The following is a 19,469-nucleotide window of genomic DNA, read 5'->3' on the forward strand; positions in this document are numbered from 1 at the left end:
AAGTGGGTGCTTTCAAGGGCATGTGGGTGTGTGCAGGGGGCCAGGAGGCAGGTGCATGCATGCAGGGGGAGTGAACGTGGGTGAATGCATGCAGGGAAGCAGGTGGGTGCATAAAGATGGACGGGGTGGGGGCAAGTGTGTGGTGCAGAGGCCAGGGGGCAAGGTGGGTGCATGAAGCTGAGCATGCGGAGGTCAGTGTATGCAGGGGGCAGGTGGGCGCATGTAGCGGGCAGGTATGTGTGTGTGCAGTGGGACAGAGGAGCTCCTGGGTGCATGCAGGGGGCAGGTGGGTGGGTGTATTGGGGATGGTTGGTGCATGCAGGGGCAGGTGTGTGCTTGCAGAAGGGTGCTTACAGAGGCGTAGGGGGAGCCAGTGGGTGCATGCAGAGGGAAAGAAGGCAGTTGGGTACATGCAGTGGGACAGGTAGGACCATGGAGGGGGGCAGGGATGTGAGTGCAAGGGGGCAGGTGGGTGCATGCAGGAGGGCAGGGAGCAGGTGGGTGGTTGCAGGGGGCTCATGGGTATGTGCAGAGAGCAGGTGGATGGATGTATTGGGCTGGTGGGCGTGTGCAGCAGGGCCAGGAGGAAGGTGGGTACATGCAGGGGACCAGGTGGCTGTTTGCAGAGGGGCAGAGGGACAGGTGGGTGTGAGCAGGAGACAGGTAGATGTGTGCCAGGAGGTAGGTGGGTGCCTGCAGGGGGAATGAAAGCAGGTGGATGCATGCAGGCGGACAGATGGGTGAGTGAAAGGGGCAGGGGGGCAGGTGAGTATATGCAAAGAGGCAGGTGGGTGTGTGCAGGAGGGCAGGTGGGTGCGTGAAGATGGGCAGGGGGCGGGTCGGTGCCTGCACAGTGGCAGTAGGTGCATGTAGGTGGGCAGGTGGGCGTGTGCAGTGGGGCAGGGAGGTGGGAAGGTGTGTGCAAGGGGACAGATGGGTGCATGGATGGGGCCAAGGAGGTGTGGGCATTGGGGCAGAGCGGCAGGTGGGTGTGTGCCAGAGGGCCCTCGGATGCATACATTGGGGCAGATGGGTGCACTGGGGTGTCCACAGGTGCATTCAGGGGGCATGGGTGTGTGCAGGAGGTCAGGTGGGTGCACACAGGGGGCTTGGTGCATACTGGGGGGCCCACGGATGCATGCAGGGGGCAGGTGGGTGTGTGCAAGGGGGCAGTGAGGCAGGTCGGTGCGTGCAGCAGGGAATGAAAGCCGGTGGGTGCGTGTCAGGGGCAATGAGGTCAGGCTCATCATTGTCCTGGGGTCAGTCCCAGGCAGGGTCTTGCCAGCTCAGGGCAGTCCTTGCTGCTCAACGGTGTGATATGGCTTCCAGCTAGGGATGCTTTGCCTGTGGGGTCTCTTGCTGGAGGTCAGAGGTGGCTGGAAAAAAAACACTGAGTCAATTGGACAGTGCAGACCCCAGTGAGAGTGGAGGCAGTGAAATCCTCTTTCTGTTCTTCTTGGCGTCTTCACTGTTGACGCTCTACCCACCACGATGCCCCTCAGGGAGGCAGTTGGCAGTTTCTGTACCTGATTTGTGCTGGTGCAGGCCCGTGATGGGGCCTGTGTGGAGTCCTCCCTGCAAACACATGCAAGGATCCTCATGGAACGTGCTCAGCCACTGTGAGGGATGGAGAAATCACATCGACTGTTTCCATGTGACTCACAGGGACAAATACACGCTATGGCACCATCTCCCAGAGGCACACATGGCTTTCAAAGAGAAGGGTGTAATTACACCCAGACACAGGAAGATGCTGGTATCAGCAATCCTGACACTACTATTGGCTATGGGCCTATAGGGGTCAACCTGCCAGGTGTCAGGAAAGAATAGATTTGGGGGCCATGAGCAGCATAGAAATATTCAGCCAGGAGCCCAGAAGTTCGCTATGACATCTCCATCACTGGGATGGAGATATAGAACTGGATTGTGAGCCAAAACTAAGCCTGATCCACACAATTGGCCAGCCCCTGAAATCAACCCTAAGCCTGACCGGCACCCTAACCCATGCCCTCCACTCAGCCCTCCAGGGAGATCACGGGAGCTACTCGAGGTTCAGGCCGTGACACCTCCCAGGACCTAATTCTAACTCTAGCCATGGCTCTGACCCTAAAGAGGCCCAACTCTCAGGTCTAAGGAAAAAACAGATTTGGGAACCATGACAGGTGCAGAATCAATGAGGAACCCAGAAGTTCACCGTGACTTTTCAAAGGGGTGGAGATACAGAAGGGGATTCTAAGCCAAAACCTAAGCATGGACCATACAATCAGCTGGCCCTGAACTCGAACTCTAAGTTTGACTCACCCCCTAACCTCTCTCACTCTACTCAGTCCTCAGAAAGATCACAGTATCCCTGGCAGTTCAGGCCCTGACATCTCCTGGAACCTAACCCTAACCGTAGCCATGGCTCTGGCCCTATAAGAGCCCACCTGCCAGCTCTGAGGAAAGAACCAGTTGTAGCCAATGACCAACAATGAAATATTCAGTGAGTAACCCAGAAGTTCTTCATGGCATTTCCAGGGTTGGGGTGCAGCTGTTGCAGAAGGGAATCCTGAGTCAAACCTAAGCCTGGACTTCTCCATAAACTGGCCCCTGATCCTGAACCCTAAGCCTGACCTGCACCCTAACCTTGGCCCTCAACTCTGCCCTCCTGGCATATCACTGCGCTGCTTGTGGTTCAGGACTTGATACCTCCCAGGACCTAACCCTAACCCTAGCCATGGCTCTGGCCCTAAAACCTGCCAGATCTGGGGAAAAAACAGTTGTGGACCAATGACCAGGGCAGAAATATTAAGCGTGGAGCCTAGAAGGTTGCCATGATATTTCCTGGGCTGGGATGGAAATAGAGAAGGGGACCCTGAGCAAAACCTAAGCCTGTCCCACAAAAGGGGCCAGCCCTGACCACGAACCCTAAGCCTGACCTGCATCCTGACCAGTGCCATAAACTGAGCCTTCTGGGGACATCACTACACTATTGGCAGTTTAGGCCAACACCTCACTGGACTTAACCATAAACCTAGTCATGGCTCTGGCTCTAAAGAAGCCAAACTGCTAGGTCAGAGAAAAGAAGAAATTTGGGGCCCATAAACAACACATGAAAGTTCATCAAGGAATCCTGAATTATTCCATGGCATTTCCAAAGCCAGGATGGACCTTCAGAAGGGGATTCTGAGACAAAACATAAGTGGGGCCTATACCATCAGCTGGCCCTGAAAACAAACCTAAACCTGCCCTCAACCCAACCCTAAACCTTAACCCTGACTCTGACCCTAACTTCTAACCCCTAACCACTAAACCAAACCCTAATGCTATTCCTTACCCTTAACCCGAACATCAACTCGGACCTGAACCCTAACCTTACATTGACCCTGAAACTAATCTTGACACTAACCCTTCACCCTAACCCTAACCTTAACCCCTAAAATTAACCCAAACCCTAACCCCTAAAATTAACCTTATTCCTAACCCTAACAGTAACTCTAAACCATAACCTTGACCCTGACCCTGACCCTGACCCAGACCCTAACCCTAACCCCTAAGCCTAACTCTAACCATAATCTTAACCCCTAACCCCTATTCCTATCCCTAATACTAAACCTAACTATAACCCTAACCTTAATCCTGACTCTGACCTTGATGCTGACTCTGACCCTAACTCCTGAACCCAAACACTAACCCAAACTCTAACCCTTTTATAAGCAGGAGTTTTCATATAAAAATTCGTATTCTCTAGGCCTTAAGGTGAGCTGACAGTGCCTGGCCTCCTTTACCAAGTCAAGCTGAGGCTGACAGCACCACGTTTCCTTCAAGTTAAGAGCAATTGCATTCGCAGGCCAGAGCCAGAGCCCTCAGGTTAGTTGCCACACGCCACCTACTGGTGGCGCTGTTGTTCTCAAGCCGGCAGCGTCCCAGGTTTGCTCCAGTTCCTTCTTCCTGCGAGCTCGTCTTTGGGGTCCCTGGTCCAGAGTGAAACGCGCTCGGCAGAGCCGGCAGAGGGCGCTGTGGGAGCGCACGGGAGAGGCGCAGCCGGCACCTGCCGGGGTGAGCAGGGTGTGGTCTGCGCTTCCTCCACCCGTACAGAGTCAGGGCATGAGTTCCTGGGATGTACCTACATTGTTCATCCAGTCATGGGTGACTTACTCATCCATTCAAGCACACATTCAGCAAGTGGTTAGTAAATATTTGCTGTATGTTTGGCACTGTGCCAGGCCCTGTCCTTAGCTCCCAAGAGTTTAAAATGTGATTAGGAATTCAAGATATAAGACTATGCCCCCGCCATTTTATTATGACTCACTCACCAAGCTCCCCAAAAATATCTAGCACTACTTTCTGGCACACAGTAGGTGTTCTACCAATACTTGTATTAATGAATGAAATGATAACTAATAAGAATGCCTGTCATTTACTGAGCTCTTCCACCTGTACATGTACTGTCTCCCTTCTCAAGATAAGTTATCTTCCTGTTTTCATGATAAAGAAGTGAGGCACAGAGAGGTTATTTGAACTGCCTGAGTTCACACAGCCAGTGTGAACTCTTAGCCACAATTTCATGTGCCATCTCAGCAGTGCAAGGCAGGACGTGCTCAGGGCCAAGGTGTAGCACACACAGGGCTGTCTTGGACTTTCAGAGGCCAAGAAGTAAGATAGGTTGAGAAGGGAGGGAAGGTTTCATGAAGACTGGACAGAGGGGAGATGCTGGACGGAGCACAAAGTTAAGGGACAGCACCCATACAAGTCCTCCACAAGCGCTTCCTGGGTGGAGAGGGGAGGCTGTCAATAAGGACACGATCCTTCAGCAAATGTGAGGTCTCCCATCTGCCCAGCCCTGGGCTGTGAGCTCCGGAGGGTACGAACATGAAGAAGAGCCTTCCTTGAGGATCTACAGGCAATTGTCAGACAAGGCAAAATATGTACAAAACCGACTCCAGGGGAGGAAGTGTTGAGAGCCGGAAGTGGAGTGCAGCAGTTTTTCTGGAGGAACAGTTGTTTCCCATTGGGAAGACCAGAGCAGGCTCCTGGGCAAGGTGGCATCTGAACTGAGCCATGAGGGGTCGGCAGGACTGCACCCTGTCACGGACAAAGGGCACTCGGGTGACAGCACCAAAGATGAAGGCCTGGTGTGCATGTGGCAGGTGGCCCCTCTGTGACCCCAGGGGAGGACAAGGGTGCGGGAGGGGAGGCTGACGGGGCAGGACAGGTGCTTCCGGAGAGCTCTGTGTGCTGTGCCAAGCAGCTCAGCTTTCTCCCCACCCCCGCCCCCGCCCCCTCCCCGGGGCAGGGAAGGTTTGTAGCCAGGGAGGGACAGGTGTTGCCCAAGGAGAAGCTACATATCCGTCTTCTGTGTTGTAAATTGCTAGAGGGCAGGGATCCCAGGTGGGGTCAGGAGTTAGAGCAGTAATGCTGAGGCCTCTGGAAACGTGTTCACCCTGGGGATCTCTTGCTCAGACTGGAAGAGGGGTGTGTAACCAGGATCGCCCCTAACCAGGAACTAGGATGTCTGGGCCCAGTTCCTGCTATGTCACCAGCCAGGTCCCTCTCTGGGCATAGTTTCCTCATCTGCAGTACGAAGGGGTGGAGTACCTCTAACGGCCCTCCTAACCCCGACTCATTCCCTATGAATGTAAGAACCCCGTGCCCCCACCTCAGCCTCCAAGGAGTACTTATCACAGAGCGAGGCAGGCGGGGGAAGGCTCAGCCACCCTTACTGGGTGGCACACATGGGGGAGGCAGAGCCAGCAGCCACTGAGTGACCCAGCCTCAGCAGGTCTAGGGGAGCAGTGAGGGTTTCCAGAGGAGAGGCGGCCTGCTGGCTTGCTCAGGTTGGGCAGGGGATTGGGGTGGAGGGGAAGTGAGCTACCCAGCTTCCTCCCAAACCAGCTCCAGACCCAGGGCTGGGCATTTCACAAAAGAGCCCAGGGAGCTTTGTGAACATTTCCTGTCCCACCCCAGCCCCTTTCCTGGCACTGACAGCCCAGCTCAGGGTTACCACACTGCTCACCTGTGAAGCAATCTTCCCGCGAGAGCTGAGTATCCGACCAGGGGCTGCCTATAAATGTTGGACACACACAGTGCTGTCAAACCCCTTTGTGTGGCTTCTTGGCAGGTAAGTGAGCCATCAGCTTCCACAAGCAGGAGCTGCCTGCCTACTCTTTCTTTACTTTCCTTCCACCCATCTTCTCTTCAAGGCCTCCTCCTGGAAACCCTCCTCGATTGGCCCACACAGTTAAAATTTTCCTCACATTTTTTTGGCTCATATTCTGCTGGAGGCTCTTGTCCTCAACTGCATTGCTCTTTGGCATTTTCTAGATATTCCATCCCTCCTGTGTGTGGGGCAGCATCTTCTCTCGGGCCAGTTGGAGCTATTCTTTCTTTTCCTTCTGTGTTTCCCCTTTTGTTCCTAAGGGCAGCCTGTGGGAGGGGAGCTCTGCAGCCTTTTCTTCTCAGCACCCGAACCCTTGCCCCCCCACTCTGCAGACAGAGTGGCAGGAAGATGGCGGACGAGCTGTCACAGTTGGAGTGCAACATTGAGACCATCATCAACATCTTCCACCAGTATTCTGTGCGGCTGGGGCACCCAGACAAGCTCAACCAGAGAGAACTAAAACAGATGGTGAAAAAAGAGCTGCCAAACTTTCTCAAGGTAGGCTGGGCTCCTTGCAGGCCTGACACAGCCTGGAGAGAGTCTGGGCTAAGGATGGAGGGTGGGGTGCAGTCTGCAATGGTCAAGGAGAAACGTCTAGCTCCTTCAGCCCAGCCTCCCTGTCACTAGAGTTACTCCAAGTTAGACAGCAGACAGAGCTGAAAAGGATTGACTGACAGAAGTGCCGTGTGCGGGGCCCTGTCCTGGGGAGGGGCGCAAAGTGGCAAACAGGGACCTGCTATCTATAACATACAGCAAAGATGTTGGCCAGTAAAGAGCACAGGAAAACCCAGTGCCAGTAAGTCCCCCAAAGAACGTAAGAGAGAGTGCTGTGGGTGACATGGGCTGGGCGGGGACAGTGGCTATCTGGGTGGACAGAAAGGGGCCCTCCAAGGAGGTGATTTTGGGCTGACGCCTGAATTGAGGAGGGAAGCAACTAAGGACGACCCTTGGCGGGAGCTGAGCAGACACCAAACCTCAGCTGGTGTTGGAATGCAAAGGCTGAGGGGCCTTTCTAACCTAAGTTTCCATAGAAACACAGACACTACATGCAGGAAGCACCCAGCTATCAGTGGCATGCACAAAGCACTCAGTAACATGTTCATTTATTCCCTGATCTGAAAATAAGAGGCAATTCTAGGAAAAAGGATTAGTTCCACTTGATCTTTCGGTTTTCTTTATAAGTTTGGGGACTTGGGGTACAGAGGCCTGGACCAAGAAGGGTGAGGCGCCCGCGTCCCAGACTCAGTTCTGTTCCTAGAGCCGGTGGCAGCCCTCCCTTCCACTTCAGTAGGCAGTACTGGGGATGCTGACTCGGGGTCAAGGTGCATAAGACACTGGGAAGAAGGGTGCTGGGCCAGGATAAACAAGAGAGATACAGTCAAGAGTTTGTAGGGTGGGTTCTCCTCAGGGTGACCCCTCTGCCTGCCCCACCACCCACCTCCCTCGTCCTCTGCCAGAAGCAGAATGGCAGTCCAGGAGGAGAAGCTGGGACCCGGCCAAGCAGCTGCTCCAGAATGAGTTCTCTGGCCGGGCAGGGGAGACGTGTAGAAAGAGAGCTGTGTGGGAGCACCGCAGACATGGGAAGGGCCTGGGAGCAGAGCAGTCCTGGGAGGGGACCTGGCTGAGCTACCCCAGCCAGTGGGTAGGACCCACTGAAGCTCCCCTCTGCCCTGCCTGGACCCTCCCCTGCCCTGGCTGCTTCATAGCACCCTGTGGGGTCAGTGGAGAACCAACACTGCTCTGTGTCCCCACAAGCTATGAGCCATCTTGCTTTCCTCAGGGGCTTACCCACTGTGCAGGCTGAGATGCAGATGGGTGTCCCAAATGAGAGACCTAGAGAGGGAAGAGAAGGGGGGAAGGGGAGGGAGCAGGATGGACAGGTAGAAGGACTGGGACAGGGCAGGGCTCGTTTGTGCTCTGCAGCTCCCAAGCTTCCTCAATCTGCAAAAACCAGCTGCCTTTTTCTAAGTGAGTTTCCTCAAGTCTTCCTCAAGGAAGATACCAAGTCCACCTGTTAGACTTGTTATAAAGACCAAATGAGATGACATTCTGTACATACTAATTGTGTGACCTCAAGCAAGTCACTTGACCTCAGTTCCTCTGCAAAATGGAGAGAATCGTAGTGCTCACATCATATGCAGACTAAATCAGAGTGTCTAGAGCAAGCTCAGCATCTGCTACCCTGCGGGCATCAGTCAATGGTCATTTTTAATTTTATAACTGAGGCCCAGGAGCCAGGCTTTCCTGTACCTTTGCCTAGGGTCATTTGCTGAGCTCCCTGTCCCTAACGCTGGCAGCACTCACCCCTGACTGCCGTGTCACCCCCACCCACAGAAGCAGAAGAAGAATGACCATGCCATAAACAAGATAATGGAGGACCTGGACACAAATGGAGACAAGGAGCTGAACTTCGAGGAGTTCTCCATGCTGGTGGCCAGGCTGACGGTAGCCTCCCATGAGGAGATGCACAAGAACGCCCCGGAAGGAGAAGGCCACAGCCATGGGCCAGGCTTTGGGGAGGGTACCCAGGGCCACTGCCATAGCCATGGTGGCCACGGCCACAGCCATGGTGGCCATGGCCACAGCCACTAATCAGGAGGCCAGGACACCCTTCCCCCACCCACCTAGGGCCACAGGGTGGCAAAGCCAAACTGCCTTAGCTGGGGGGCTGGGAACAGGGAGCAAAATAAAGTCTTCCATCAAGTCAGAGCTCTGTGTGCTTCTTTCAACTCTCCCTCCCCACCTGTCCTTCTGGGGGCCTGGGTGTTACATGGCCCTGCCCGTTAACTGGGGCTCAACCCTTTCATTTGGTAATAACAGAGCGAGAAACCACAATAATGCGTGTCTGCTCTGAGCCCCTTGGGTTCACTGCCCTATTTCCTTACCTCTGACCTTAGGCACCATGGCTCAGTCCCAGTCAACCCACTCCAGCTCAGGACTTCCTTGTACTGCCTGTCAAATTGGCCCTTGTCTCCATAAAAAACAAAAGGGGTTATCCCTGTCCCTCGACATGCCAGCCACCCCCTACCTAGCCTTGACCTCCCCCTTCCCCCAGTGCTGTCCAACATCTTCCACAACCACCTGTCTCCTAAGAGAACCTTATTTCTCTGGAAATTGTCCAGAGATACACCTATGGCCACATCTGGGGAGGAACTGTATTGGGTGTATTTACCCACAAATTTGGTTTTGAATCAATGGGAGCAAATACGTGTCTTTCTGTAGACCTAGCCTCCTTATCATGGATGTACACTGGGGCAGGTGAAGGCATAGATGAGAGTGGGGGATTCTGGCCCCACACCCATCCAGCCCCAGCAGGATGGAGAGAGAGAGCTCCTGCCTGCTGATTGGAAGAATGAACTCTTTCAATGGCCCTGCAACTATAAAAGGCTCAACCACCAACATGAGGAAGTTGGACTTTGGGTCCAGGGAACCTATTGCGCCTGAGGATTCTAATTCTAAGCCTTAAGGGCAAGCTGACCTCCCTGAGGTGACTGAGGTTCCTGAAGTCCCTGGTGGAAGGCTGAGAATCCAGCCTAGCAGGGGCATTTGCTCCCAGTCACAAAAACAATGCCAGGGCTTGGCTCACAGCTTCCCTATGGCTGCTGCTGAAGCTGCTGCTCCTGCCTCAAGCAGCCTCCATGCCCAGTCTCTCATTTCAAAGACTCTCAGACGACTCCTCTGCCACCTCTGGCCTGAGCGCTTCACCAGAAAGTGCCTTTCCCACCAGGCTGGGGTTGGCCTTCTAAAAACCAGAGCCCAAATCAGGGTTGTGTGCCCTGCTCTGCCTTTCCAGCAGAGAGAACGCTTTGACAGATCTAGGATTTGGGGAGCTGGAAAGAGATCAACACTCATCTATCCCCAACAAATGAAGGGAGTGAGACAGAGTGGAGAAGAGACCAGTACAAGGCCATAAAGTGATGTAGCTGGTCAAAATAGTGCAGAAGGGAAAAGGCCTTGAATCCCATCTTCTCCATAAGCTAGATATTCCAGCTCCTTCCTCATTGCTGAGCATGGGGAGAGTTGCAAGTCAGGTTCCACCTTCTCACACTGCTTGGCTGTAGTCAGTGGACTGTGCAGGTCTCTGCCCAAAGGGCTCAGGGGCCTCTGCTATGGGCACAGGGATTTAATGGCTCCCACTTGAGGGTGTTTCCAGGAACTGCTCCAGGCTGTGAGCTTGGGGAGAAAAGTTGTTTTTGCTTTGTCTTTGTTTTTAGCTTATTTATTTATTTTTTAGAGAGAGAGTGCAAGCAGGAGAGGGGCAAAGAGACAGGGAGAGAGAGAATCCCAAGCAGGCTCCACACTGTCTGCACAGAGCTCAGTGCAGGACTCCATCCCACCAATTGTGAGATCATGACTTGAGCTGAAATCAAGAGTCGGATACTTAACCGACAGAGCCAGCCAGGCACCCCAGAGAGCAGAGTGTAGAAGCCCCCAGTCCCTTCCCTGCCTGACTTAAGGAGCCAACAGCTCAGGAAACTCACCTTCTGACAGCCCTTCTCCCTAACCCTCACGTCCAGGCAGAGGTCACCTTCTGGATGCAGCTTGCTAGGGGAAAGAGAACCAGGGATTGGGATACCCCAGGTAGGGCAGCTGCCCCCACACCCTCTACCGACCCTCACTTTTCGCAATGTGCCATAAATGTTTGAGACTCTGCCTCCCCACTATCCTGTGAGCTCCATGAGGGCCAAGTGTCTGCTTACCTCTGCTCTCGCGGGCGGTGTGGAGAAAAGGAGGAGGAGGCAGTGGATTACAACTGGCAGAGGGAAGGCTTCTGTATATCATCACAGAGTCTCACACTGGAAGGTAGGGGGCAGCAAGGTGATGAGAATCTGAAGCCCACCACCCCCAAAGCTTTATTCAGTCATCCCAGCTTTATCTGTTGCACGCTAGAAGCTTCCATTTGTAGAAAAGGGGATTTATCTTGAAAAAAGTTCGAAAATTGCTGCTTAAGCCCAACCTGCTCCACCCCCGTGCTTGATGGATTCTCCCCAATGATGATTCGGGCTGAACTCCTCCAGGTAGGGGACCATCTTAATGTGACATCTAGAAAGTTCTCCATCACACCAAGCTAAAATCTGTCTCCTGTGCCTGCTGGGCATTAATCCTAGTTTCCCTCCCACATCCTTAGGGTTACAGAATAATTCTAACCCCCTCCATCCATGCAGCCACCCACCCACTTTTTCAAAGTATTTTCTGCAAATGGTATCCAGGCCTTCTCCAGCCTCTGCGCCTTTACACCAGGAATGCTCTTACCGCCCTGGTGTCTCTAGCACGTCTCCTGGGACCTGTGAAGGCCCAGAGTCTGTCACTCCCTTCACGAAGATGTCCCTGACCACCTCCTTCTGCAAACATGCAGGGTCTTACCCCTCCTACCATTGCACTTCTAATAGACTTGTAACCCCTTATCAAATCTGATGATGGTGCTGAAGGCAGAAATTATGGCTGATTTGCTCCAAATCCCCAGGTGCTGGAATGAGCATTACAGATGAGCAAGTAAAAGTAAGGTGGTCCTAGGACCCTGTGGAGCCAGAGAGGTTCCTGGAGGGGGCAACTGAAGATCAAGAAGGCAGGGGACAGAGCTTCATAGATGCCAAGGGTTCTCCCCTTCCCTTCCCCGTCTCTGCTGCGCTCAGTCTGAGAGTAGGACATGGTTCTAGAACCCAGGGGAAGGTCTAAGAGTAAGCCACTTTTACAGAGCCCTGTGGGGTTTTCCTCAAACACAGTTCAAGAGAGCTAATAAAGGTGATTTAGCCTTTCCCATCCCATTAGCCCCTTCCATTCCAAAAGGCTGGTTCTGCAATTGATCCTGAAAGTTGTATGGAACTACAAAAGACCATGAATAGCCAAAGTAATCTTGAGAAAGAATAACAAACTAGGACGCCTGGGTGGCTCAGTGGGTAAAGCATCCAACTTCAGCACAGACCATGATCTCTCGGTTTGTGAATTCAAGCCCCGCATCAGCCTCTGTGCTGTTGGTGCAGAGCCTGGAGCCTGCTTCAGATTCTGAGTCTCCCTCCTTTTCTGCCCCTCCCCTGTTCACACTTTGTCTCTCTCTCTCTCAAAAATGGATAAACATTTAAAAAAATTTTAAAGAAGAACAAAACTGGAGGTACCACAATCCCAGATTTCAGTCTATATACTACAAAGCTGTGGTAATCCAAACCGTGTGGTATTAGCACAAAAATACCACATAAGGGCACCTGGGTTGGTTAACCCAGTTGGTTAACCATCTGACTTCAGGTGAGGTCATGATCTCACAGTTCGTGAGATGGAGCCCCACATTGGGCTCTCTGCTGTCAACATAGAGCCTGCTTCACATTCTCTGTCTTCCTCTCTCCCTGCCCCTCCCCACTCTCAAAAATAAACATTTTTTTAAAATAGACACATAGATCAGTGGAAAAGAGTAGAGAGGTAAAAAATAAACCCATGATTATATGGCCAATTAATCTATGACAAAGAAGGAAGAAAATACAATGGAGAAAAATAGTCTCTTCAACAAATGGTGCTAAGAAAACTGGAAAGCCACATCCAAAAGGATTAAGTTTTTCTAACTTCCTTAATGCCATAGACATAAATAAACTCAAAATGGATTAAAGACCAAATGTGACACCTAAAACCATAAAATTCCTAAAACATGGGCAATAAACTCTTGTACATTGGCCTTAGCAATATTTTTCTGGATATGTCTCCCCAGGCAAGGAAAACAAAAACAAAAATAAGCTATTGGGAGTTCATCAAACTAAAGAGGTTTTGCGTAGTGAAGGAAACAATCAACAAAACAAAAGCAACCTACTGAATGGTAGAAGATGTTTGTAAATTATATATCTGATAAGGGATTAATATCTAAAATATAGGGATGGCCTGGGTAGCACAGTTGGTTAAGCATCCAACTTCAGCTCAGGTCATGATTTCATGGTTCATAGGTTCAAGCCCCACGTTGGGCCTGTGCTGACAGCTCAGAGCCTGGAGCCTGCTTCAGATTCTATGTCTCCTTCTCTCTACCCCTTCCCCATTTGTGCTCTCTCTCTCTCAAGAATAAATAAACATTAAAAAATTTTTAATCTAAAATATATTACATAATTCATATAACCCAACATCAAATAACTCCAAATAATTGAATTAAAAAATTGACCAAGGACCTGAACAGAAATTTTCCCAAAGAAGACGTACAGATGGCCAATAGACCCATGGAAAGATGCTCAACATCACTCATCATTAGGGAAATGCAAATCAAAACCACAATTAGATATCAATTCATATCTGTCAGAATGGCTGTTATCAAAAAGAAAAAAAATAAGAATGTTGGTGAGGATGTGGAGGAAAGGAATCCTGGTGCACTATTGATGGGAATGTAGATTGGTCCAGCCACTGTGAAAAAGAGTATGGAATTTCCTCAAAATTTAAAAATAGAAGTGATTCCATTTCTGGGTATTTACCTGAAGAATACAAAAGCACTAATTCAAAAAGATATATGTGCCCTTATGTTTATTGCAGCATTATTTACAATAGACAAGGTATGGAAGCAGCTCAAGTGTCCATCAGTAGATGAATGGATAAAGATATGCTGTGTATATAATATTGACTGAGTAATATCCCTCTGTGTGTGTATGTGTGTGTGTGTGTGTGTAGTATCTTCTTTTTTTTTTAAATTTTTTTTTATGTTTTATTTATTTCTAGGAGAGAGAGAGACAGCGTGAGCAGGGGAGGGTCAGAGAGAGAGGGAGTCACAGACTGAAACAGGCTCCAGGCTCCGAGCTGGCAGTCAGCACAGAGCCCGACGCGGGGCTCGAACCCACGAACCGCAAGATCATGACCTAAGCGAAAGTCGGACGCTTAACCGACTAAGCCACCCAGGCGCCCCTGTAGTATCTTCTTTATCCATTCATCTATGGATAGACATGTTGGACTGATTCCATAGCTTGATATTGTAAATAACACTGCAATAAACATGGGAGTGTATATATATTTTTTAAATTAGTGTTTTCATTTTCTTTGGGTAAATAGCCAGTAGTGGAATTAATGGATCATATAGTAATTCTATTTTTAACCTTTTGAGGAATCTCCATAATGTTTTCCTCAGCCATAAAAAAAAAAAAAAAAAAAAAAATGAAATCTTGCCATTCATAACAACATGGATGAACCCGGAAGAATTATGCTAAGTGAAATAAGTCAAAGACAAATACCATACGATTTCATTTATATATGGGATCTACAAAACAAAACAAGCAAACAAACAAATAAAACCAAAAGAAACACAAACAGACTCAAATACAGAGAATGAATTTGTGGTTGTCAGAGGGGAGAGTGAGTTGGGGGGATGAGCAAAACAGGTGAAGAGAAATAAGAGGTATGAATTTCTGGTAATAACATAAATAAGTCACAGGGACAAAAACTACAGCACAGTGTTGTGTGATGACTGACAGTAAGTACACTCACCGTGATGAGCACGGGGTAACAGTACTATGTTGTATGCCTGAAACGAATAGAATATTATACATCAACTAGACTTCGACTAAAAATTAAAAATTAAAAAGCTGGTCCTGTTGAGTAGACAGGAACCAGCTTCCTGGTTCAGGCCAAGGTTCGGGTTTCCACCCCACATGAGAATCATACCTCTGTGATTAAGGAGTCCTTTTGGGAAATGAGAACTTTTGGGGCTTCCCCACCTCATGGTGACTAAAGAATGGAGAACCTGTCATGAGATGCCTGCCCCTTGGTTCCTATAAGAGGGAGTTGCCCTCCCTAGCAGTAGAACCTGAACTTCTGGGTAGTTTTTCTGGGAGGGATGAGGAAGAGAGGCACCCTAAGCTGCCCAGACGCTTAATAGTGCTCTGAATGTGCTCTGGGGCCTGGGTGGCGTAGGATGCTTTAGACTTGGGGGAAGAGGTGAGTTATCTTATCATTCACTTGTTTGTCTATTCATTCATGCATTCAACACACATTGATGGGGGTGGGGGAGGGGTATGGGAAATAAGGCCTTGCCCTGTAATTAAGAAGCCCCCAGGCCTATAGGTCAAATAAAACAGCTCCTCAGATTATTTTAATAGGGGAAATAAAAGACCAGAAAAGGTAAAATTTGGTGGGACTCTGAGGTGGGCATGCTGTCCTCCAGTGGGAGCTGGAGGGTACATATTAGAGCTACATCAAAGCTGTGGGCAACCCTGAATAAACATGTGGGTGCTCAGAACAAGGAGAATGTGTGTGTGAAGGCCTGGAAATGGGCAGATGTGGGATCTGATCAGGAGCGAGGAGCCGTCGGGTTGGGAGAGGGAAGGTAGGAGAGGCAGAGGGGAGCAAGCCAGGTTCTAGACCTGGAGCTTGCACTCTCAGCAGAAGGGAGGGCAGAAGCAGTGGGGGTTTTAGGAAGGGATGTGATTTAACCATACTTTAAAGTCTCTTTCTGTGTGGCTTATGGGATGGATTTCGGGTGGGAACGAGCAGGCAGGCCCTGGGCAGGTGAGGAAGTTACCAGATAGTCCAGTGGGAGTTAAAGAGAACCCAAGGTGGAACTTCTCAGAGAAGGTGAATCCAGCAGGGCATCTCCAGTTCCCAGGTCCCACCTCATCCAGGACAGACATGTTCCCCAAGCCCTGCAGGATAAAGAAGATGATTCTGTACTGTTTCCCAAGACATAACCAAGAACAAAGGCCTCAGCTTTCAGCAGCCTGGTGAGGCAATCTTACACAACCCTGACACAAACCCTGCTCTGAGGTAAACTCCAAACCCCCACCCCTCCCCGAAGTTGCTATAAAGAGCCCTGTGTCATGGGTTTTGACATTCCAACTACCAAAGTGACAGCAGACCTGAAACACATGGTTGCTCAAGTCGTATTGCCTCTCAGGGCTCGCGCCTGGGACAATCCCATACCCCAAGACTCCAGCTGGCTCCACTGCCTGATGGGACCCCGACCCTGTCTGCAGAGATCCCCTCACATACAGGAGACAGGGAATGTGAGCACCGGGGAGGGCCAGCTGGCCCCTTCCTGCAAGCACCCCCACATTTTCCCCATCTGTTGTGAGCTTCCCATTTTTACCCATGTACAAGAATTGTCACATGCAGATCAGTGAGAAAGGGGATTGTGGCCAAAGCCTGAAGGAGAAGCATGGGACCCAGTTCCAATCCATCCCTCTCTCCTCCTTTCCTAGGGGCTGCACTGTCCTTCTCCCTTCAGTCTACGTTCTCTCTCTGAGTCTTTTCTTCATATGTTGCTTTCTGCCCTCCTGGTCTCAGTGGCAAAGTACAGTGCCAAGTAGCTGGAGAGTTTCCAAGAAGGGCAATGCCTTTAAGAAGTAATTCAGAGTCATTTCTAGCCAAAGATGATTCTTCCAAGGCAGAACACGCTCAGCTTCAGAGGCACCTGCTAATAGCGGAAAGAGAAAATCACAAGGAGCTGAGGGTCGTGAGCCTGAAAATGAGAAGCAAGGGGAGCGGGGGCAGGATCATGACAACAGCCTTCAAATATTGCTGAGGTCCAGGGAGAGGAGTTCACCACACAGCAGGACCTCCAAAATCCTCTGAGGTGGGGCCCATCTGTTGCCGGAAAGTTCTGTCCTCCCAACCACAACCACAAGCATCTCTCTTGCATTTTGGATCAGCTGCTCATTCCCCCAGTTAGAAAACACTGACTTGATTCCACTAAACCAACATCCATCGATTATTCATTGATTCAGCAGCCAGGTGTTAAGGAGCAACCCCCTGCAAACACTGTCCCTGGTGCTGGGCCAACAGAGCAGATGAGTCCCTGCGCTTGTGAGTTTATGTCTATAGGAGAGTCAGACAGTAAACAAGCCAAGGAATAAAGAATAGATAATTCCAGAGGTGATGAGCTCCATAAGGAAAATTAAAGAGCGAGATGTGATGGAGTGTTGTGTGGGGCGGGGAACCAGGCAGGGCCTCCCCGGGAAGCAATATGAAAATGAGCCCAGATGACAAGAACTGGAAAGGTTCTGGCAGGTTTTAATCAAGTGACACAATGTGATTTGTGTGTGGAGGAGGGATGGGGTCTAGACTAGAAACATAGGGACCATGTAGGAAGCTGTTGCACTGAGCCTGATCTTCACATCAAATACTACATTAGGTCTCTGCTGTCGAGGAGCCCTTGGCCTGATGGGGGCAACAAACACCCCAATAGACATTTACAATATCACGGTATGGACAAAGGAAAAGTGAAGGTGGGTTATAATCACAAGGCGCCCTGGAAGCACAGAGGAACCACCTTTTGTCTGTCTTCTCAGCTTGGGTAGAGGTTGGGAGAGAGAGAAAGAAGGTTAAGGAAATCTCCTGCAGATTAAGGCCCAGGTGAGTGCTGAAAGGGCAAGAGTTGAGCTTCTGTGTGCCCAGAGCTGTGTTAGGTAATCACAGAAATGGAAGCATAGTCTAGTTTGCTTCTTTTGACTTGGATGACTTTTTGTCTTGGCTAAGCTAAAATGATGAGTCCTAGTCATTCTTGCACTGGGAGCTCCCGAAAGCCATCTCGTTGACTCCAGGCCTTTTCCTAACTTCCAAACTCTCAATACGTACTTTGGCTTGGCTTGCCTTACCTTTGTGTGCCAGCAGCCTGCCTGAGATATATTTCCAAAGGGCAAGGTATTGCACCCAAGACAGTGGCATTGGTGTCCTTCATCGAATAATAACACCTTTAGCCAGGCACTCTGTCAGACTAATCATGATGTGCAGGCAAACCCCAGAGTTCCCAGGAAACCTCCTCTGGATGGGAGAGTGGAAACATGTGAGGGATGTTAAGGGGTGAGTTCCCTAGTGGATGTGACATTTGGGGGGGGCCTTAGTGGGTAAGCAAGAGATCTAAATCTCTGTGATCTGGTGCCAAGATCTGGTGCATCTTAAAGGGACGAGAGAGCACTTCAGACAAAGAGGACAATAGTACAGCAGGTGAAGAATCTAAGAGGTCCAAAAGTTCATGGGGAAACTGGAGAACATTCTGGAATGGCTGGAGACCAGGGCTCAGAGTGATGAGCAAGAGGCTGATGGCACGATGCTGGAGAGGACAGGTCCAGTCTCTGGGGTCCTATGGTTCTAACAGTGCTCATGTCTGCCCTTTTGTTTCCTGAAGCCTGCCATCATTGGGGGACAAGGCTCTGCATTTTCATCTAAGTCCAAATTACACTTTCCAGGAGGGAAGACTGAGGCTCACACAAAGGAGGCCACTTACTCAAACTCACAGAGCCAAAGAGCAGTGGACCTGGGAGGCTATCCAGGCACATTTGATTTCAGGCAGAGGTGCCTTTCATTGCCCTCAAGTGCCTCTGGCTGATAAATTTTTACCAAGTGTGAGGGCCCTAAAAATATCTCTAAATAAGATTTAAGTTAAGTTGGCAATTCAGTTGGCTGTTTTGAAACTAAATCATGGCTGCTGAATTTTTCCACAACGGCAAATACACTGGGTTTTGTTCTTATTCGTTGACTGTTGTTTTCTACCATATTCTGATAGGACTCTGCATCTCAGGAATGCTCTGGTTTGGGGAACAACAGCCTAGTCTGGTTTCAAGGCCTTTAGGGAAAGATAGTGCTTAGCTGTCCTTGATTACTTGTCCAGCACTGGTCAACTTTATCCAACTTTATCCCAAAAATAACCTCAATCTTTGGTTGAGTTTAAAGTAAACTGCATCTATTGTGGCTGCAGCAGCAAGTAGCCGACCAGCTATTACATTCTACAAGAGTTAGTATCTTACTCTTAATGCTAATGGCTGTTGGGCGCTTGCTTGGTATCAGGAGCTGCGCTGAGTGCTCCACACAGTGACTGGTCCTCACACAAAGTCTGGAAGAGAGGGATCAGTGTTATCTCCACTTTATTGATAGGAAAACTGGGACTTAGAGATTTTGAGTGACTTGTTCAAGGTCTCACAGTAAGTGGTAAAACTAGGGTCTGAACCCAGAACTATAACCCCAAGCCTTTCGCTACTGGCCACTATCCTTTAGTGACCAAAAACTCCCTTTCTTCTGACCCTTCTAGATCTCACTCAAAGTTCTCCTCCATCTTACTAAAGTTTCCAAACCAGTAAAACCGGATGACACCTGAGTGTTCATCTAGTCTAAACTCTTCAAAATGAGTTTCTTGAATTCCTTTGGATTCTCCAAAAATGAATAAAACAGAGATGCAGAGAGGCCACTGTGGTCACCCAGCGAGTAAGGGCCGTCCCCAAATGTCTCCTCATTCTCATTTAGTAATGGAACACTTCCAGGCTTGGACCCTTCTCGGGGCTCTGAGTCCCTTCCTCTTCTGCCAACCCCACTGCACCCTGCCTCAGCTATACCACAGAGCCACAGCCCACAGAAGCAGCAGTTTCCTCAGGGAAGGGGCCCTGCAAACCTC

At 50.2% G+C, this 19,469-nt stretch overlaps 1 protein-coding gene across 2 annotated transcripts; it reads left to right on the forward strand.

The window, feature by feature from the left end:
• Positions 1-5,985: 5,985 nt before the first annotated feature.
• Positions 5,986-8,846, forward strand: S100A9 (S100 calcium binding protein A9). Of its 2 annotated transcripts, none has more exons than XM_077764083.1 (3): positions 5,986-6,100; positions 6,472-6,637; positions 8,474-8,846. In XM_077764083.1, the coding sequence occupies exons 2-3, from the start codon at positions 6,488-6,490 to the stop codon at positions 8,729-8,731; spliced, it is 408 nt and encodes a 135-aa protein (XP_077620209.1). In that variant the 5' UTR covers positions 5,986-6,100; positions 6,472-6,487; the 3' UTR covers positions 8,732-8,846. The 2 variants fall into 2 exon arrangements, with proteins under 2 accessions (XP_077620209.1, XP_077620208.1); XM_077764082.1 differs by having other exon boundaries at positions 5,989-6,100; positions 6,400-6,637.
• Positions 8,847-19,469: the final 10,623 nt, after the last annotated feature.

The sequence above is a fragment of the Crocuta crocuta genome, unplaced genomic scaffold, assembly GCF_008692635.1.
Source record: "Crocuta crocuta isolate KB4526 unplaced genomic scaffold, BGI_CrCroc_1.0 scaffold528, whole genome shotgun sequence".
Classification (NCBI taxonomy): domain Eukaryota; kingdom Metazoa; phylum Chordata; class Mammalia; order Carnivora; family Hyaenidae; genus Crocuta; species Crocuta crocuta.

What these genes read in the sequence shown, in the direction of transcription:
- S100A9 (XM_077764083.1), top strand. Translation starts at nt 6,488, where the DNA reads ATGGCGGACGAGCTGTCACAGTTGGAGTGCAACATTGAGACCATCATC. An exon ending in AGCTGCCAAACTTTCTCAAG is followed by an intron (nt 6,638 to 8,473) that starts GTAGGCTGGGCT and finishes CCCCACCCACAG; the next exon opens with AAGCAGAAGAAGAATGACCA.